This window comes from Mesocricetus auratus, unplaced genomic scaffold, assembly GCF_017639785.1.
Source record: "Mesocricetus auratus isolate SY011 unplaced genomic scaffold, BCM_Maur_2.0 Super-Scaffold_4256, whole genome shotgun sequence".
In the NCBI taxonomy this organism is placed as follows: domain Eukaryota; kingdom Metazoa; phylum Chordata; class Mammalia; order Rodentia; family Cricetidae; genus Mesocricetus; species Mesocricetus auratus.
In genome coordinates this window covers 12,789,501-12,812,052 of record NW_024429182.1, presented here as the reverse complement: position 1 = coordinate 12,812,052, position 22,552 = coordinate 12,789,501, and the positions used below count along the sequence as shown (strand labels likewise).

The window sequence follows — 22,552 nt, the reverse complement described above, 5'->3', positions numbered from 1 at the left end:
GGAATGGTGAGACACCTGTGCTCATGTTCATCTTTCACCTGTGACTTATTCAATTTATTCCTTGCTTCACTGTTTTTCAGCTTTATAGCTCCATGGACTTTGGAAGACGATGGCAGCTCGTGCATGAGCGCATCACACCCAACAGGTTTTACTGGTAAGTATCTTTTGTACATCACACCCAACAGGTTTTACTGGTAAGTGTCTTTTGTACATCACACCCAACAGGTTTTACTGGTAAGTGTCTTTTGTACATCACACCCAACAGGTTTTACTGGTAAGTGTCTTTTGTACATCACACCCAACAGGTTTTACTGGTAAGTGTCTTTTGTACATCACACCCAACAGGTTTTACTGGTAAGTGTACATCACACCCAACAGGTTTTACTGGTAAGTATCTTTTGTACATCACACCCAACAGGTTTTACTGGTAAGTATCTTTTGTACACTGGACACCCCTTGGATTAAAAAAAATGAATGAGATAGCAGAGTGGCCCAAACAATTCTGGCCACCTTCCACTCTAGGGGACAAATGCCTTTGAGTTCTTTGCTGTTCAGAGAGGGTTTATGGACAGCAGCATTAACTGGTTGGGAGCACAGAGTCTGAGACCATGTCAGGATTTGTGGAATTGGGATACGCTTTGTTGGCAGTTCTTGTGTACATTGGTCTAGCAAACACTTAGCTAGAGAAAGCTCATGACCAGGTGCTCTTGGTCAGACATCAAGCTCTCCTCATTTTGGAAATGCCTATTTTTTAAGGACCTGTGCTGCAATGTTTCCCAAAGATGTCCTGTAAGAACACAATATTTCTGTCAAATTCATCTCTTTTCATAGGAATTTCCATGTTCAAGTAAGACTATCGAATTCTATGTTCCCAGACTTGTGACCAATGCTATGTTCCTAGACTCGTGACCAATGCTATGCTCCCAAACGTGCAACCCGTGTTAGGGTAGGGAACACTGGAGGAACTCCTGCTGAAACAGCATGCCGACCTGGAGCTATAGTCTGTTACTTATGTTGTTGCTGATAAATACTTTAGCACTCTCTCCATAGGGCATATGTTGTAAAATGTTTCTGTAAATAAATTCATGTTTTGAACAGAAAATTAATCTCTCCTTCTAATCAGAAAGTTTTTATTAGCTAATGTTCTCTTAATCAGTCATACTATTTTACCATATTAAAGCAAATTCATTATTCATTTGTCTTATATACTTCCCTATAATTGTGAGATTCTTTGATCTTGCTTACTTCAGCAGAAATAGTAGATAAAGAAATAAGGATGAAAAGCCTAGAGCAACATATAAAATGCATGAAATCATATGATTAATTAAACAATAAAAACAAAATTAAAGCAGTTGAAAGTGCTACTTATTCGCAACTTATTTCAAATGTCTTATTCCAGTTTCTCTTAAAAGGCTAGACAGTTGTCATTTATGCCCTACCACTTCTGTATAAGTTGAGGATTGTGATGATAGAGCTGACAACTACGGTGGGCACATGAAGAGTCATATGCACAACGCTGCAAACAACCAGCTCCCTTTGTATACACAAAACTATGTCTAGAATTAAAAGTAATAATTTCCCATGCATACGATAGCAATCCACCAAGTCCTACCTTGCACAGTTCAGTAGAGCTAGAAGAGAAACTTGACTTGCTCTTTACTCAACACCTTACTATTTTTCCCTCTTGCAGACCAAGTGTTATTTCATCTGCAACTCTTATTATCCCTATTATTTGGTCTGTCTTTGGAACTATTAATCTTTTGCAGTAGTCCAAGACAGAAAAAGGAAATATTTGTTCCTCTGATGCTCTAACAGTGTGGTATACCTTTGTGCATCTGAAGTGGACCAATTTCTCAGAATGACATTATTCAAGAAAAGAGAAAAATAAAATCCCTCTGCTGTTTTTGGAATAAACCTGAGATGGTGATCCAGTTGACCAAGGGAGGAGAGATCAGAGAAAATAGCATGATCCATGGCATCATTGCAGAATGAAAGTGAGTGGACAGAGAACAGCAGTTTTCTTTCTTTTGCAAAGAGCCAGAGGGTAATATTCCAACTTCTGCCCCTCTTCTCCTTTCTTTTGTAGAGCAGACAGAATAAATCCCGAAGTCCTGATAATTGCATTTCATCTCCTCTCCACTCTGTGCTTATTTCATATATTCCCCCATGGGGAAATATAAAAGTTACTGCCCGTGCTGGCTAGTCAAGTGATAGCTGAGTGTTTCATTTTTGTAATTATCACTTCTCTTCTTTCTGATGCATGATTGCTGTGATTATTCTTTTAGGTATCATAGGAGTTGCAGAGGAAGAGCTGTTAGTTTCCTATCTTTTTTTTTTAACCAAAAGCAGAATCCAAGGTTATCTAAGGCTTTTAAGCACTTGTGTTGTTGGCACACAGTTGGTGCATATAACTAGTATACCTTCTATCTCTCTGAGAAAATTCAAAGAATTTCTCTGAATGAAAAGCAAACTTTGATGTAAATGAAGTTTCTGTCCCACCTGATCCCACAGATATTTAGCCTCAAATAAACACACAGAGACTTATATTAATGATAAATTGTTTGGCTGATGGCTTAAGCTTCTTACTGGCTAGCTCTTTATTAATTATTAACCCATTTCTATTAATCTATGTATTTCTATGCGGTCTTGGTTTACCCGAGAATGCCCGGGTGTCCTATCTTCCCAGAAGCTACATGGCATCTCCCTTGCCTCTTGTCTCTGTGTCCTTTCCCCAGAATTCTTCTCATCTGGTAGCCCCACCTATACTTTCTTCCTGCTCACTAGCCAACCAGTGTTTTACTCACCAACCAATAAGAGAAACATATACACAGAAGGAAATCCCCCATCATTTTGGTCTTCATGTACTCTATTTAACCTGTGTTTTCCACATACATGTAATTTGGAAGAATGTTTGTATTGCTGTTCCATAAAGTCATTGAAAGGGAAAGATTTGAACATGGGATGCTTTGTACTTCGATATTTAATTTGTGCACTAGATGTCTCTAAGTACTCTGTACTTATGACTAATAAGTACTTAAGTGCTGTGTTTATTATGAGTCTTTAGAGGATGGCCTATAAGTCATTCATTGTTTTGCTGGTGTGTAAATGTGAATTCCATGTATGATGGAACTGTGTGCTCATGCATTTGGTAATAGCTCAATGGATTTATTTACTGTCCAGAATCCTTATGACAAGCCCAATATTACTTTCACCACTCTTCATTAACATTCTTGTGTAGTGATAAAAATAAAAATGAACAAGGAAATGTTCTAAAGCTGCTTTAGGAGAGAAGCCTCCTTGTGTGATATTGAGGATGGTAGGGCACATTGGTGGGAAGAGACATGGGAAAGGCAGACATTGAAATAAAAGTCAAGGAGACTTTTAATTTGTAGGTTTTAGACACAGGGTGATTGCATGATACAGAAGAAATATTCCCCAAATATTGCTATTTATAGCTTGGACATTTGCAAATATCTGATGGCTAGATATTAATGAATGTCAGCTTCACGTATGCCACCTTCAGCTGATGAAGCTTAGAGAGAAATTTGGGTCAGGGGATGCACATTGAATTCCAGGGGTGATTCCTATGAAAAGTGCTACAGATTATCAGAATGGCCAAGGAAATGTTTTGTGAATTCCCACATTATCTGAGCCCTCAATGATGGTGGGATAGGGGACAGCATGAGGCATAGTATTTATTAGCACCCATAATAAATGCCTCCATATTAAAACAGATTATCTAACCTTATCAAAAGAGGTCTCCTAGGAAACTTGAGGTAGGATGTCCTAGCCATCAGTCATGCTTCAGGAAGAGAGACAATTGACTGAAAGCTCCTGGTTTACTGGTCATCATTTCACTCAGTGGATACTGGGTCATCAGGTACTCTCCATCAACCCAGGTGCTCCAGAAATCAGGATTTGCAAGAGCACATGAGACGAAGTATCTTAATGCTTCCTCTCCACTCTTCTTAGCATCTATGTGGGCAGTTACAGTCACTGGCTGTGAGTGATTCCTATAGAAGACACTGAACAAGTAGGCCTATTTTGAATTAGTAAGATTGTTTTGTTTTCTATGCATGCAATTGGCAATACATGTGATCACAGCTTTGTCTTTCTGCGCTCTGTGTTTTTTCTGGGTGTTCATGCTCTGTGGGCATATTTTTCAATGATAAAAGTACCACTAGCTTTCTTATGGTCCCTATGTATCTGGGTTGGCCTCCTAGTGCCTCTAATTTCCAATAGGACCTCTGTGTATCATCTTGTGGAATGATAAAAGACTATCTCCAGTGTGTCCTCCATGAATCTTGCTTTATTATACTGTCTCCAGATTGGCAGGATGTTCTTTGTTGTCTCTATAAGAAAAAATTCTGACAAATAATTGTACCCTGATGTGATGGGGACTTTTCCTCTGCTATATTTTTTTCTAAAGGTAATTGGACTATAACGTGGACTGGTCTTGAGAATTGAGCCCTTTAAGATGTCAGCTGATACAGACATTCTAGATAATACATGTCATGAGATGCAGAGAAAGGGCATCTCAAAGATTGCTGTTAGGTCTGTTCTAATGCCTGACTGCAGGCTCAAGTGTGACTAGTGTGTAAGGAGAGATGTGCTGGGATCCATGTCTATAGTATGTTGCAAATTGTCCTACACTACTTCTTATCTCTTTCTGAAAGTCAACCAGGGACAGTAGGAAGAACAGGAAATCGAATCAGCCTTTAGTGAGGGAGGAAGCAGTGACATGGAAAATAATGTATTTTTAGAATTTGAAAGCTTGCCATTCATATCCTACTGAGATCACATGGCTTTTATTTTTGTTTGCTTGTTTTTGTTTTCTTTACATTCTAACCTGTGTCACATGACAGTATGAGCTGATTTACAGCTAATCCCCTCCTCCTTGTGGCACACAGTCTTCAGGGTGCTTCTGGTCAATGATTGCTGCCCTCTGGTATGCTGTCCTCCCCTAGTCCTCCTATTCATAACGCAGGCTGGATTTAGTGGCTTTCTAGTGAACAGAATGTTGTGATGGTGATGAGACCTCTTTTGGAGATTAGATTATAAGAAGACGGTGAGTTTCGTCTTGGAGTTTCATCATGTCAGCTTGCTCAGAGCAAGTCATGATGTTATTTTGTACTCTGAGGAGGGCTATATGCCAAGGAACTGAGGGATGTTCCCTAGTTAGTAAGGAGCCAGGCTGTCAGCTGAGTAGTTTAGTGCTAGCTAGAAACTGAATGCTGCTCTCAAACATGGGAACTCTCAGAACTTGGAAGCAGATCTCTCAGAACCAGGCCTTCATATTAGACAGAAATCCTGGCTACAATTTTGACAGACACCCGTGAGAGTCACTTTGATGAGAGATACTTTGTGCATGGTTCTCCAATCCTGACCCATAGATTTTTTGGGTTGTTTGGTTTGGTTTGGTTTGGTTTGGTTTTAGATCCTAATTTTGGTGGTGTTTTGCCACACACAAATAGCTAGCCAATTCCTTTTTGAGTGTGTATTTTAGGGTATAAACTTAGACTTCTGTTCACATATACTGTTCCGTGTCCAGACACTACTTTTTTCAGGCATTCTATCCCCTTTGGTAGCAAGCTCAGATGTTACACTTGGCCAACCCTTTGGCAGTGGCCCTCATACAAAAACATCACTATATCTGGGTGTGCTGATTACCTGACTCTCATAGTTTGTAGAGTTTGAAGTTTAGTTAACATATTTGAGAATTAAGTCATTGGACTGAATGAGACACACTTATTACAGTAAGCCTGTCTTCTCTCTTCTATTATTTTGTATTTGACAGCATAATTGAATTTTTGTGATATTTTTAATTGTATACACACATACATATGTGTATATATATATATGGAGCCATATGAATACCTACTCATTCATAAATGTATTATTTTTAGTTAAGGCACAGAAATCTCATTTATTCATGCTCCAGACACCCATCTTAGTTACATGACAGCTGAGATGTGAAAAATATAGGAAAATCAAGAAATAAAATAGGGAATAAGTGCCACAAAATAATGTGGCTGGAATGAATGCTTAGACCTGACATCTGAACTTAAACTCTGTTGATCTCATTGCCCTAGAGCAGTGGGTCAAACATGAGATATTTACATTATGATTCATAACAGTAGCAAAATTACAGTTATGTAGTAGCAATGAAATCATTTTATGGTTGGGAGTCCCCACAACGTGCGTAACTACATTAAAGATCTACAGCATTAGGAAGGTTGAGGCCCACTGCTCTGGAATGTAGCCTGCATCTTCCTTCAAAACCAGTCTATTTCTATTCAGCTGAGAACTCATTTGAGTGTAGATTATGATTTCTGAAGCGCCAACTGCCGAGTCATCCTTAAGCTATTAATGCATTATCCCCAATAGACACGGAGTTAAGGAATGGGCAGAATGCCTTGAGATTGTTTCCTGGAAAATCAAGATCTTTTCAAACAAAGTTAACATTATAGGCTGAATTTTTGATGCTGTCTCCAAATGCGCATCCACAATTTTGCAAACACAGTCCTTTGCAATCTCAAGTAATGGGATTTAGGCATCGACCTGATACAAGGGATCGGATTTAGTGGCCCTTTTCAAAGCAGGGTATGCCACAAATAATATTTAATTCAGCTCTCACTTACATATTTAAAATGGTGCAGCAGTTTAAAAATACATTATATTCAAAACAATACATGCAAGGTCAGTAAGTGAGATAGGAAAGCTTAGCTTGCAAGCAGAAACTAGCTTTTGCTTTGCATGTGGAGGCCACCCATGCTGTAGGGCTGCTTGAATCTTGGCTGTTGAGGAACTGAACAATCTGAGCAATATGTGATGCTCGAAAGATATCCATGGTAGTCAGCTCGCACCATGAGTAACAGAACAGAATCACCCCCATGTTGAGTAGTACCTTTGAGGACTGTCATTTTCCTAAATCATATAGCTTATGCAGTGCTTGCAGGCCACGTGGAGAAGCCAAAACCATGGATGGAGATGAATTGCTCAGCAGTTTCATGAGTAGGGAACAGATCCAGGAGGAACTTAGAGAAAGGAGGGAAAGACGTGGAGCTGAGCATCTCAACTTCAATACAACAAACCAAAGGTATGGGGACTGTTTATACTGCAGGCTCCGTACCAGGGTGTAGACACAAGCCTGCCCCTCTCCTCTTTAAGGAAATCTGAGTGTTTAATCCCACATGTTCTAGAGCTGTGCATTAGTCAGTCAACTCTAGTAAATATAGTAGACTGTGAGCCCTAAGCAGCAAACAATGCATCTATTTATTTATTTATTTATTTATTTATTTATTTATTTATTTATTTATTTGCAATTGTAGAAGCTAATGTCTACAGCCAGAGTACCAATATGGTTGTCCTTAATAGGAACACCGCCCTAGCTCACAGAGAGGCACCTTCTCACAGTTTCTACAGATAGTGGGGAGAGTGTGACCTGATAGCTCGTTTCCGAAGAGAACTTATTGCACCTTGGGGGTCCTATCCTCCAGATATAATTGTGTCTTTAAGCCCTGCCTTCAAATACTAGCACCTCAGGGGATAGGACTTCAACAGACAGATTTTGGTGACAGAATTCAGTCCACAGTGGGGTACAGAGCAGGGAAGAACCCAGAAAGGGGTGGGAGAATTCTACAGGAGGATCTGTCAGGAAAATTCCTGCAGCAGGAGTGACCATGGCATGTGGGAGATGAAGAGGAAATGCCAGAGCTAAATACAGACAATTAAAACAGACACAAATGACCCACTCTAGTCAGCTATTTTTTTATGGTTGTGGACATAATAAAGCTTTGTAGACATTCAGGGAACAGTAGGAAAAAGAAAAGACTACCTTTAATTTCATTGTCCTACAAATAAAAAAAATATATCTCTCCCAATGTTTTCCCCTTACACTGTAATATAAAATTAAATGTTTATTTTATTTTTCCCAGAATTGTGATAATGCTGTTTATAGAATTTTTTATCATGTTAGAATGAAATTGAATATTTTTCTGTATAGCCTTCTGTTCTTCCTAAACATAATTCAAAACTTGCATTATATTTAATTGATGGCTATATAATAATTTAATAATTCTTTGTCATTATATTGATCTTGCTTCTGCAGTTTCACCCTTAAGGAAATCATTACAGTGTTTTGAAAACCTCAAAATAATTATCTTAGCATTTATTATCATTTTTCATGATGGATTATTAAAACAATGTAGATAAATATTAGCACACCAAATTCTTCAGGAACTTTGAGCCAGTTTTTCCTCTAATGAAAACACCATTTTATTACTTCTCATATAGATTCATTTTTAAAGTAATTAAATTTAATATGCAAAAATGGATTCCCTTTATTTTACTTTGCATTTCCTTTCAGACTGGTGAGTGCAGGTGCATTTTCTTTTATTTATTTACTTTTTTTTTCAAAGGATTTGAAAGGTTTATCTGTCCTAGAACTAACTTTGTAGAGCAGGCTGGCCTCAAACTCATGGATATCCACCTGCCTCTGCCTTCCAAGGGCTGGGATTAAGGGCGTGTGCCACCACCACCACCTGCTTTCATGTATTTATTATGTTATATTTTTCTCCGTGACAATCTGTTCTAGCTCTTTCTTTAACAGGGATTCTTTCAATGTATGATCTTTCCTTTCCTTTCACTTTTGTTCTGAATTTATCCTTCAGTTACTAATTGTCTTATGATTTTTACTATATTTTTTACTTGAAAAATGTCATGATCTCAAATCTTTTCATTTCTCCCATCAAAATGTCTCTTATTATTTTATTTTTAGATAGTGCTTTAACCTATGATCGTAGAACTATTAATTGGTGTTTTTTAAAGTATAATACTGGTTTGTTAAATAGTATAACTATAATAGTATGTGATGAATAATACATGACATAAATAGGCTGAGCCATCTTCTGCATTATGGTTTAGAAAGCTTCTACTAACTATCAACTATTTGATCCTATGACACTGCAATAATTTAATGAATAGTCACATTAAGGTATATTTTAACAAATTATGCATTTTAATTTTGTTAAGTAAAACAAAGTCTAAGAAACATTTTCCCAATTAATTATGTGTCCATACATAAGGCTGTTTTCTTCTGATACTGTTTGGTAGGGGAACTGTTGCCAGAAATCTTACTTTTGTAGATGGAGACATTTCTGAGTTGTACCCTGAGGTCAAACTAATGCTACATTTAGTTACTGTTTACAATGAACACAGATTCTGTCAGAGTGATTCCTTTCTACAAATCCTAACAATATAAGACTAGAACCCTTGTAGGAGTGAACCCCACAAAGCTATCCACCCAACAGGGCGGGGTCAAGGTAGAGATAAAAGGAAGTGAAAGGAAAAGGGGCTTCCCTTTTCTCCTGGAAGCCTGCCAGGCTTCTAACTCCTGGTCTGTGTGACTCTCTCTCTCTCTCTCTGGTAAATAAATATATTGTTTTCCCTATATAGCCTCGAATATCGTTATAAACCCTAATTTGTTTTTTTGGGGGGGGATGAAGGGAGAAAATGTCTTAATTTTGAAAGGAGAAAATTAGTTTGACTTTGAAGTCAAAATCTGATTATAATTTGGAAGTTAATTAGAAAATTCAAAAAAGAAAGTTTATCTTTTTATACTCAAAATATTCTTTAAATAATTACTTTGTTTTCTAAGATTATAATATAATCAGAATACTTCCCCCTTCTATCCCCTCTCCCAACCTTTCTCATGTACCCCCACTTTGTTTCAAATTCATGGTCTCTTTTTCTTTGTTTCATGCACGTGTGCACATATGTGTAAGTATGTATATCTAATATGAAGTAACTATAAAATTAATAATAAGATAACAAATTATAAGGTGATAACTGAAATAAATTATTATCCTCATTAATTTAATAGTTAGTGACACTAAGACTATTTTTGACACTAAGAAAGTTGGGTTCATCCACATTGGCATTTTACCCACTTTTAGATCCTATTGTAGATGAAAGCCTGGTCCTGCAGCAGTTAAGTCCCAAATAAATACACAGAAGCTTGTATTAATTATAAACTGTTTGGTCAGTGTCTGAGGCTTTTTATTGGCTAGCTCTTTTATTATTAATCCATTTCTACTAATCTGTGTATCTCCATGTTGTCTTCCCTTACTGGTAATGCCAGGGCCCTTTGCTTCCTCGGTAGCTACATGGAATCTTCCTGACTCTGTCTCCTACCTTTCTCTATCCCTGTTTGGATTTCCCATCTGGCTAAATCCTGACTATCCATTGGCCAAAACAGCTTTATTTAGCAACCAATTAGAAAAACATGTATTTATAGCACACAGAAGGATATGTCCCCATCATCCTATGACCCAATATTTTGGATCCCGTTTTCCAGTAATCAGCACACAGTTTATTATTATACTTGTATAACTACTATTTTCTTAGGAAAACATTTCAGCTTGATGCCAGGAATAAAATTCAAAAGGCTGTAACCTGAGGGTCAGTGTCAGATCACCTGTGCTTCAGCAGAAGGGACAGAACCTCAGAGATTGAAAAGGGGTGGTTTCCAACATATGGAGCACAAAAGTGTACAAATGAAACTATTGAGGTTTCTCAGGGGACGGGAAGCTCAGGTTAGCCTGGTATGGCAAACATGGACAGCTTGTGGGAGATAGTATTGAAAAACCCTGAACAAAGTGCTGGATTGTCTAGTAAGAACATGAGTACAATTAGAACAAAAGGGAGGTCATATGTTTGGATGTGAAGTGTTCCACATAGGCTTATGTATTTGATCAACTGATCTCTAGCTGGTGATTCTGTTTTGGGGTTTGTGAACTTTGGGGACTATGTACTTGCTAGTAGAGGTAGGTTTTGGGGGATGGACATTGAAGATAATACCCTTTTCTGGTCCTTACTTGAGATTTCTGTTTTGAGACACAAACAAGTCATGCTTCAAGCTCCCAACTCCAACCACCAGAGATGCAGCTGATTTTACTGCCATACATACCTTGCCTTCATGGACTAATATCCCCTGAAACCATGACCAAAATAAATCATAACTCTGTAAAGATATTTCTTTAAGATAATTTGTTGTCAAGACCAGAAAAGTGACTGCTGGAGAGAACAGTTTTATAGATTCACTGACAAAGGACTTCTTACTTTCCTTTATTATAACATTTTGAGATGGATAATTTTCTTATGCATTATATATACTTATTCAGATTGCCCATTTAGGAAACCTTATCATGCTTGAAGACATTGCCAAATATTCTCCAAAAGGAAAGGTATTTTGTTCTCTCCTAACTCCTACCTAGACATTCAGTTTGCTAGGGAAAAAGAGTTGATGTTGAGAGACATTGAGAAATAAAGCTGAGGAAGTAGACCAAATATAGATTGTGCTGTGCCTCAAATGCTAGAGAATGCTATGGATTTGTTTCCTTGGTTAATGGAGAACATTCATCTTTTGTGCAGAGGAATGGCATGCTATTCATGCTTCATGAAGATTTATTAGTCTTTGGCTCTTGTTTGGGATGATCATATGTATTTTCTGTGTGCAATTCTGTCAGTGGAAGATGCTGATTTTTTTCTCATGATAGATGCTAATCCTCTAAGAAATTGTGACCCCAAGTTCCATTCTCCGTCAAAGTATTATACAACTGTAAACTTTACAAGTATTCATTGCAGACTGATCAGGTGTCTCAGTGGGTAAAACACTTGCAATACAAGCATGAAGGTGTGATTTCTGATCTCTAGAATTCACATAAAACTGGATACATCCCTGTGATCATGGAACTCTTAATGACAAGATAGGAAGTCGGAAATTTGCAACCCCCTTCTCTGTCTGTGTCTCTCTGTCTCTGTATCTGTCTTCTCTCTCACACACACACATTGTCAAAAGAAATTAATGATAAATTAAACAATACAGCCCATGCATATTTACTGAAAAGGATACATTTATGTCCATATTGATACACTAACATTAAAGAATTTTATTAGACAATCATTTTAATGCAGTACTTTAATTATTTTGTCTTCTAGTTTTGTACACCTGAAAATTACAGTTAGAGTGCATCATTATTATGTCTGTTTTTAAAGTTGCTCTTAAACCTAAACAGTTTTATGCATGCATAGTATTCATACAGATGATTTGAATAGTGGCAGAATAGTCCCCTGAATTGATACATTCCTGTATTTATGGAAGGCTTATGTAGAGTTTGGGGTGGAGAGGACCCTAGGAGAATATCTGCTCTAATGATTTCTCCCATAGTGCTCCTGGAAGCTCTCTTCAGGGTCTGATAAATTGTTCCTGAGACATCAAGAGGCTCAGAGAAGCCTGTGGGGATGCAACGAATGCGTCCTTAGCCCCATTTTTTTCCAGACAGAACTGCTCAGATGTTTAATTTGTGTTATACACCACACTCCAGCATAAGATTTCTTTTAAAGTCAGAAGATTATTCATTAAAGAAGCAGATGAAGTGGGGGTGTCTAGGAGGAGTTGGGGGAGAGGAGCGAGGAATATCAAAATACACTATATGAAATTCACAAAGAACTAATAAAATGAAGTAATAAGGAAGCAGATGAAAATTTTAGAAATATATTCATTTTCATTGTTTCTTTCATTCTCTGGAAGGCACATATGGGTGGGACACTCTTCACATTCTCTACTAGAAACTCCTTACACCACTCTGAAATGTCTAGTTCTACTTGGAGGGCATAAGTTTTTCCAGACACAATTCACTGTGAGGATGATGTAAAGCCAGCACCTGAGACCCATGGCTCTATCAATGGACCACTGTGATCCAGTAAGACCATCTGTCCATACTAACATGGACATGACTTTGGAAAATTGATCTCTAATCAGTAAGGCTAAGGCAGGAGAGGATGAGAGGCTGTGGAGGTGGGAATGTTGATACATAGCATGATGCTCACTTAGCAATCCTGTTTATCTTGTTCAGAAATGGACTCCTGAATCAGGTGGTTCCCTCAAGCAGTTACACATTTCATTCTATCAACATACTGCTTTTCAGTCACAATGCTTTTCTTCCTTTGTAAATGCTTGTGTAATTGTGAATCCAGTAACATGAAAGCTCTGCCATCTTGTTTGCCTTTATCAAGAAACCCACAGTACTGCTCCCAAATCAGGAAATATTCTTTAGTTTTGGGCTTCTTGTCCTCATCAGCTCTTTAGAGAAACAACATGAATGATAGATTAAGAGCCTTTCCTATCTTCCCCACTTCCCTGATGATGAGTCCTGTCATAGCCAAGCACTCTCCAACCTTTAACTTATCAGGGTTGCAGAGAGCTGTCAAATAATTTGTGCAGTGCTGTTACAATGGAGACAGAAAGAAGGGAAAGAGAACAATCCCCTGGGGGATCCTTTCTCAGCCCACTCAGCAGTTTGGATAGATGCATAGAGATGGAAACATTGAAAAGGCCAGACCTGTAACCAGTGTGATCTATAAAAAGGCACCAACACATGCAGTAATCGTTAAAGAGTAGACCTAAGACACTGTTTTTGTTTTTTTGTAAAGTGGGATGGCCATGAACTCTTTCAAGAAATGCTGGGAATAAAAGATCCTATTTAATACATCTCTTAATGTAACTATTGTCATTTTATAAGTGTCATTTACAGAAGTAACAGTGAAATATAGTTGTCTCTCAGAATCCATGGATCTAATGATCTTGTATATAAAATATTCATAATGCTTACTTGTAACATCTTCTTTAGTATTTTAAATAATTTCTAATTACTCCTAATATCTAGGGTAATTATAAACACTATGTAAATCATTGAACTATATGGTTTTAGAGAATAACAATAATAAAATTAATATTTAATCGATACAGATACAGTTTAACCCCGGCAGGTTATCAATCTGTAGTTGATTTAGACTATGAATAAAGAACTGGTAGAAGTCGATGGATAACCATTGGCAAAAGATTAGAGTTAGGACTTTCTACTGTCCTCTACAAGATATTGAAAACATGCATTTTATCAATGGTAAGAAAAATTTTCTTCTTTTTCTTTTTCAATTCTTTTATTTTGATTTCAACATATTGATGTATTTCTTAAGACTTTTCCAGAGCCAAGAGGAACTCAAATTAGCTACTCAAATCAACAGCCCCCAGTGTAGCAAAAATAGCACTTGATTAATAGCCAAGGTTTCTTTTTTATTTTTATCTTACTATGGCACTTGGGTACTCAAAGATTCCTCTGGCTTTCTGACACCCCATTTGTAAGCTTCAAAGGCCAGCTTGGAAACTGTCAGACGCCCTCTGTGTTCATTCTGAGAGGCTCTCCTCCTTTGCTGCCTGGTGGTTGATCTTTTGTCAGGCGATGGTGGTAGAAACTTCTTCTATCCCTTCAACAGTCACCAGCATCCTTCTATATCAGTCATGATCAAGGGAGAACCTGTAGTATATTGACCTGAACTGCCAGAGAAGTTCCTGGTAATTCCAATTCCAGATGATTAGACATGGGCTTCAGGAATGGAGGTCCCACTTCTTATCAGATTTAAGTTGGGCAGCCAGAGAAGTTGGCTAGAAGGTCACTTTGAATAGGAGGGAGAAAGATCTATCAGGGGTTTCTGTTTTCCTAGTTCAGACCAGTTCCCATGACTGTAATCCGTTTCCTTTCTGGAGCTCCGGAATCTATAATAAAAGACTTTTTTCCAAACCAATAAAGACTTTGTCTCCTCCAGGCAATTTAAAAAATTGCATATACTCCTGCCAAATGAGATAACATATGTAGTGTGCTCTGAAAGTTCCAGAGGATTATTAAAATGCCTTGTATCAATAAAATGGAAGTCATTATTAAAAGAAAATTTCTAGTTGTTTTGAACCCCATGGCATGAATATGGTTATTGATTTCATCTTGATGTTTTGAATGCCGTTACTGAGGAATTCCACTTAAGAAGCAGTTTGGGGCTCCTACCCTGAAAAGTGCATGCATACAAGGAAATATAACAGACAAAAGATCTTGTAGATGGTTTGATGCTCTAGTCTTCAACTCACTTTGAAGTTACCAAGTCCATTGCCATGAAACTTTATGATGTCTTCCACTCGTGTACAGTAGTCACTTCCTGTGTTACATTCAATTTATGCAGTGCAATATTTGTTTAACTTTGCAAAGCTGTGTTGCATTATTTTATGTTGCATTTGTTTGACTCTGTGAAGCTGTGTTACTTTGCCTGTCTAAAACATGTGATTGGTCTAATAAACAGCGAATGACCATTAGCTAGGCAGGAGAGAGAAATAGATGGGGCTGGCCTGCAGAAAGAATAAATAGAAGAAGAACATGAAGACTAAGAAAAGGAGAAGGAGAGGGGATGCCAGTGGCCATCCACTTAACTACATGGTGAGCCATGGAATAAGAAGTTAAGAAAGCTATATAGAATAGAGAAATGAAAGCCCAGAGGCAAAAGATAGATTGAATAAAAAATTTAAGAAAAACTGTCTAGAAACAAGCCAAGCTAAGACTGAGCATTCATAAGTAAGAATAAATCTTTGTGTGATTGTTTGTGAGCTGGGTGGCAGACCCCCAAAGAGTAAAAAAAAAAATCAACAGTAACTTCCTTTATCTCTCAGCTTAGGATTCATCCATGTGAATTTCTTTGGATAAGTTCAGATGTTAAACATTTTTCTCTTGTCTAGATCATTATAGCTGTGACTGCCATGTTCTAGGCTCTATAATAAATCCATAGACCACAATTATGCCTTTACCACTGTGAAGGCAAAGCTCTTCTATGCTCAGGAAAGGAAGCAAAGCACCCCATCATGCTCAATGTAAAGAAGTCAGCCCCTCAGATGGCTCTTTGGTACAATAGACAGAAAAATTGTTAATGATCACCTTAAACCGCTGCATAATTGAGTGATTCATTAGACAGCAAATTCTCTAGAGATGACATGGCAGGACAGAGGAGTTGAGACAAGTAGACAGATCCTGGGGAGAAAGGATTATCCGTTTTGGGAACAAGGTACAACCTGAAAAAGCAGGGCCAGGGAAGGTAGCATTAAAATAAGAGTTAGGCAGAGATAGGCATTTGAGAGGAGACTTGAAAGATGGTTTTGGTTTCAAGGGACAGAGTCTATGTGTGATTGTGTGTTCTCTGATGTGATGGGGGTGAAGGAAGGAGTGCCTCAGAAAGGTAATGCATGCAATGCATTCAGGAAACTGTTAGCTTGTCAGTATATTAGCAAGTTCAAGGTGAATTGCTATGAAAATAGAAAGCTGATCAAACTGGAAAAGATTAAAATGGTAACCCTAGAGTGTTCAGCGGCAGATTTAAGATGTTCCCATTAAGGTGTGGACCACTGGGGGTGTTTCTGCTAGAGCATGCACCATGCTCAGGACTGAGCTTTTTCAGAAATTTGGTCTTACAGCAGGAGGAAAGGCAAATCTCAGAGGGAGGAGATGGAACAGCAGGTGTCCAACTCAGAGATCTATAGCATGCTGTAATGGATTCTAGAAAGAGAAACTGACCCTCCAAGAAATTCTAGAAAATATGCTCTGCAATTAAAAATGTCCAAGAATATCATCTTACAGAAAATAAAATAAGTTCAATTCCTCCTCTGATCCCAGAATGTTGTTTCTTACAATAGGTAAAATTAGACACTTGAGTTCTACTGGGAATTAAGTCAGCAAGGCAAGGTGACCACAGATTTATATAGACTTTACAGATAAACTATTAAACAAAGACTCAAACCCTGCATGTTGTTTACACAGTTCTTGGAAAGTATGCTCTGGACTGAGGTGTAATTTTCTCTGGTGTAAGAACACACTGAAGGAAGTTCCCTGGGTGGATTTTTATCTGTGTGTTTTGGGGGATGGAGGGAACACTTTAGTGGTGTACTTTTGGCAAATAGACTTTCAAATAGAAAGCAGTATGTGCAAGGGGTTTGCAGTGGGCCTCATGGACATGACAGTATATTTGAGGGCCAAGGGGAACAGCACCGGATAGAAGGGGAAACTGGGCTCTTTTGAAGGTATGACAGTGGACCTCATGGAATCTTGTTCCTGGAGTAGTCCCCCAGAGACATCTGGTCTTGAACTAAGGGCTTAGATAATTACATTTCCACACAGCCCTGCTGTACAATGTGGGAAACTACCAGGCGAGGAATGTGACTTTACTGAGTTAGTGACATCCACAGCAGTGTGTCTCTGAGCCTGATCATGCACCCTCATATAAGCCCTGAGCAGTGAGTGTCTGGACCACAGGGAGATATGCACAACATTGTGGTACTTACCAAAGGCTTATATTGTATTAAACAACGTGCTAATTGCATTAATGACATTACTGTCATCATCTCCCCACACAGGCTTGCAGAATAATGTAGTGGCCTAAGGAATGGGGTTGGCTACTGATAATCCAGGTTTGAATCATTATTGTACTGCTGGGTTAGCTTGGACACTAAAGGCCTCTGTTTCTTCATTTATAAAATGGATATGGCAATAATAATTTATCTTGCAGGTTGTGGTGTTATATAAACTCGAAAATAGCAGGACTGGCTTGTGAAGTGTAAAACAGTGGACTGGTCTTTTTTTTAATTTAAAGGTTTTGTTGTGAGCTTCAATCACTAGTGTTTGTGGATGTGTTGACCAGACCAGTGTGTAACATCCTCTACGAGAGATCAGAGTCAGAAAACCCAGTGATGAACAGGAAGATAATGGCAGGAGGGGACAGAGGCTGACAAGTTCACAGGGTTTATATGCCTTTCCCAGCAAGGGCTAATGTCCTAGAAAGAACAAAAACTTAGCCAGTCAAAACTTCATTATTTTGGCACTGGAACCATCACTGTAGGCATCCAAGGAAACCCCGTGTTTTTGTTTTCACTCCCTTCCATGCCCTAGACTGTACTTATTTAATTACTTTCATTCATCCCTACCACTGTGCCGGGCCCCCATGAGGCACTTTTTGATGGAAGTGACAGTCTTTTAGGCTCAGAAACCCACCTTGCTTCCATAAAGAGGCTTGTCACCTGAGGACATGATTTTTGAACTGGGAAGAGAGTGAAACCAGAGAGAAGCAGCAGCCCGGGAGGAGCCATGGAGAAATGTGCTGTTGTATGTCATTAATCACTAATTGCTAAATGATTTTATTATATGGCAGCCATAAAAGATCACTTGAGGTTTTACAGCCAGTTCTAGCTTTAAGAAAACAATTCCTTATGTCAAAATGACTATTAAATTAAGTGACTCCTTATTAAACATCCGTGGGCTGAGATGATTGATGAGATGGAGGGAAGAATAAGACACTTTCCTTCCAGCTGCTCACAGGGACTCAATGGCCGTTTCTCCAAAAGACCTCAACCTTGTGAACCTGAGAGATACGATGGTTTCTCAGAGACACTTGGGTGTTTAGAGTGGGAGTCTTGGGAAATAGGCCCTCTGCCCTTGTTTCACAGATAAGGAAACTGAGGCCTAGAGATACAAACTGCTTCACCCAGAATCACTATGCCTGTACTGTCACTGCTAATTATATGTTTTCCACCATCTCCAATCATCTTTTGTCTCCTGGTTTCATACAAGGCAAATTAAACCTTGGAAAATTTCTTTGGCTTTCAGCTTCAAACATAACCACATCTGAGATATGGTATGGTGCTTTTCAATTTTACCCAGGGGAGCCTGGGTCCAGACTTTGCTTCCTCGTGTGCTAGATGGAGGTACACACAGTTGCTTTACCAATATATTTTGGCTTCAGAATGTATTTCTACCAGCATTCCCATCCATAGATTGGAGCGCTGTGGAGACACCAAATATGGCTGAGCTATAGTCTCTTCCAGTGTCTAGTACCCAGGCTATACCTTTGTGAAACTGATAATCAGAGCAATAAATAATCAGAAGCCTCATATGTTAGGCCCTTCTCTGTGGACTGGGACAGCGAGACCTTGCTAAACCAATCGGCAGGGCTACTAAGAGTAATAGCGGAGACTGAAGGCTCAGAGTCAGACAGCATTATCATTTGGAGGGGGGGCGGAGGAGCAGGAGACTCCCATTGCAAGCTGAGGAAGCCTGGGCAAGCCACAGAGGGGCTGATTGTGAGGGGCTCCAAACTAAGGTCGAGCCTCCTGTGGCTTGCGTGGTCTTGCCAGTTAATACTGCTGAGTCTCTCCCACTTACTGCTCAGTGTAATTCTCTCTAACTAGATCTTGAGCTTTTTCTAGGCAGACATCCTGCCAGATAATCTCTGTATACATTCCCTCACGCAGTGTTAGATAAATACAGCAAGAGCAGAAGGAAGAAAGGAAGGAGGGAAGATCTCCTTTTCCTGCTGTATTAACAAAGGCAGATGCAAGGAGCCTGGAGAAGTTGCAAGACTTGATTTGCGGAGATGCCTTGTAGGAAATATTCCAAAAGCTCTCCAGGGGCACGTGGGTCTAATCTTAGCTCTACAGCATCTCTCCTGTTTACCTGAGGACCTGAGCTCTAGGCATGTGGCCATGCTTCCAATATGTCCAGTTGTGGTCCGGGACAGCTACTTCACTCATTAGATCGTTCAAGGAACATTTACACTGCCAATCTACTGTAAGCCAGGTGCTGTAGAAGACAGTGGCACACAATGGTAGACAAAGCAAGCATGGCCTTTACTTGGGCTTCACACTTACTGTGCAGCATTCAAATCAGTGTCATTGTGAGGTGAGTAGCAATGTAATTATCAACGTGGCTGCAGCAATTTAAAATCATTAATGTTGGCCATATTGCATGTAAGATGAAGAGATCCATTACGTTGAAATGCCTGACTTCATGGATAACTGTAACAGGGAGGGTGGCCTGAGACAGAGGGACCCTCCTCATGGGCAGTCCAGCAAACAATCTGAATATGTGAGTGACTGTGAGGTGCTATAGTAGTTGGAGCTGGCATTTGTAGCTTTGCGTTCTAATATAACTTCCCTACTATGAGACTGTGATTCATGCTTTCTTCCTGTGCACAGTTGCCTTACCTGAAGAGTGGGATATATGACCAAGCACTGGCCCCATTTGCAAAATCAACAAGGAACCAGGGAACTGCCATTGTCTAACACCCTGCCACTGATCTCTGATAGGAACATAGATCAGAATATCCATTGTGTTTAGAAATGTGCCTATTAATTTAGAAGGTTGCCATATTTTATTACATCTGTTAAAAGTGGGGATATTAGAAAATTAATTCATCACATGTGGTTTGAAAACCAATTTTAGGGACTTGGGGTGTAACTGGGCTGGCAGGAGTTCTTTCCTGGCATGTTTGGGGCCTTGAGCTGGGTACCCAGCACAGAAGAATTTAAAAAAGGAAGAGCAAAGTCAACAATAAAGACATCTGTATGAAATGATTTCCGCGAGCCTTTCAGAGCTGTGTGCTTTTAGTCCTACTGGGAGAATGTACATTCTTCTAAGATGCAAGCTGTGAAATACTCAGTGTGTGTTCTACAGCTGGGAGTTGAGTGTTTACCAAGGAGAAGATGGTTTTCTAGAAAGAACTCTTGATGTTTGTTAGCCTTGATCTAGAAAGTAAAAGTTGTTACTATAATAAAAGAATTAATAAGTTGCTAATTCTAAAGAAACCAGAGTTGTTCTTCTTGCTATCCTGATCACCCAGACAAAGTGAAATGATCAGACATGAATCAGACAGAGCATTCTTGTAAAAAAAAAAACGAAAGAAAGAAAGAAAAATCCAATAACTTCAAATGACCAAATACATATTATTTGATGTTTGTTCTTTCTTAATCCATTTCACTCCCATCAAATTGCTCAAAAGCTACTTTGATTTATAAATGGAATTTAGGAAGTTAGGAAACTGAAAAATAAACAATTTAAACTTTGAAAGATAGCTCCCGGGAAGCAGAGTAAAGGTACTTAAAGGATTCCATTTCCTAAGACCCTAGAAACGCAACGGATTGGAGTGCTCTGTTTAACTGCTGTTATGGATGGCCCCCTGGGTAAACTGTATGCTTTATAAAAAGCCAATACTCAGAAAGGGCTTTGTCAAAATAATATTCATTCCCAGACTCATCCAGTGGAACAATCCGCAGCTGACATTTTGTGACCATGTTGCATGAAGGACATGTGTGAGCAGTAACAAGTGACCCCCTTCCTGGTGCCAGCCTCACTGAAACCTTCACTCTTAATAGCTATATGCTGAATTTTTCTTCGAAATTCCAGGTAGGAAGTTTTGTTGTAAGCATTGCTGTTAGAATCTAGCAGACATGAGTATCTGGAAATGAATGAAAGGAAAGTGTAGAGTGCTGCCTTCCTGCCAGGCTGGTTCCAGAGCCGCATCGGTCACAAATAAGCACACAGGACGCCGTATTAATTATGAAGCTGTTGGCCATTTGCTTATTTCTTACTGGCTAGCTCTGACTTAAGTATTTATCACATAATTGTTAATCTAAGTATGTCTCTTACCGGAGAAAGGGTCTGGACCTCTTATTCTTATGGCAGCTACATCATGCCTGCCTGTGTCCCTCTTTCCCAGAATCCTCCTCAACTCCTAGTCCCACCTACCTTGCTTCCCTATTGGCCAACAGTGCTTTATTGACATAAACACAGGACTTCCCCATTAGGAAAGCAATCACTCTGGAGGTCTGGAGATAGATACACTAGCCATTACTTACCGTCTGTCATGCCTGTGATAGACACCTGCTGCATGCCATGATTCACTAGAAGAAAGAACTATAATAGACCCATACCCATTCCATCCATTTTCTTATTTTTCATTTATTTTATTTTATTTTTAAATTTAAATTTAAATTAGAAACATGCTTCACATGTCAATTCCAGGTCCCTTTCCCTTTCCCTCCCCTCCTCCCATGCTTCCCACCAGCCCCTCCAATATATCCTCATAATCCCAGGGAGGGTGAGGCCCTCCATGGGGGTGTCCATATGTGTCATTTCATCCAGGGCAGGGCCTAGACCCTCCCCCAAGAGTCCAGGGTGAGAATGTATCTCTCATTGTTGGATGGGTGTCTAAAGTTCTTGATTAGCCAAATAGCCCTTGTCCCAGCTGTCTAATATGGTGTCCTAGTTGGCTTCCCTTCTTTTGCTTTTTTTTATTATTAATATTTTTTTATTTTCCATTTTAAATTTAGATAAGAAACAAGGTTGCTTCACAAGTCAGTACGAGGTCCCTCTCCCTTTCCCTCCCCTCCTCCCGTGCCCTCCCCATTCCCCCCCGTTATCCCTCATTCCCCCAGGGAGGGTGAGGCCCTCCATGGGGGTGTCCATAGTCTGTCATTTCATATAGGGCAGGGCCTAGACCCTTCCCCAAGAGTTCAGGGTGAGAGTGCACCTCACATTGTTCTATGGGAGTCCAGAGACCGTGTGTATACTTGGGATGGGTACTGATCTGCTGTCCAAGGCTCAATAGATTTCCTAGGCCTCCTCACTGACACCCAGATTCAGGGGGTCTTGATCAGTCCCATGCTGGATTCCCAGGCTGATGCCTGGGATTCAAGATTTAACCTTTGACTGATCAGCTGTTTCTGGGGGTTCAACCAGCCCAGTCTTAATCCCTTTGATCATCAGTCCTCCCTCTCTGATACTGGCTTTCTTGAGTTCAGCTCAGTACTTAACCAGTCAGTAAATGAAGTTTCTGTTTCCCAGACTCTCTGGCA

At 39.3% G+C, this 22,552-nt stretch overlaps 1 protein-coding gene across 1 annotated transcript in view; it reads left to right on the top strand.

Annotated features, from left to right (window-relative positions):
* Sorcs3 (sortilin related VPS10 domain containing receptor 3) overlaps positions 1–22,552 on the top strand; it is a 609,591-nt gene that overhangs the window by 397,414 nt on the left and 189,625 nt on the right. Inside the window, exon 5 of the mRNA XM_005063478.4 lies at positions 81–154. Within this exon, the coding sequence (XP_005063535.1) occupies positions 81–154 (74 nt within the window). The remainder of the gene's footprint in view (positions 1–80; positions 155–22,552) is intronic.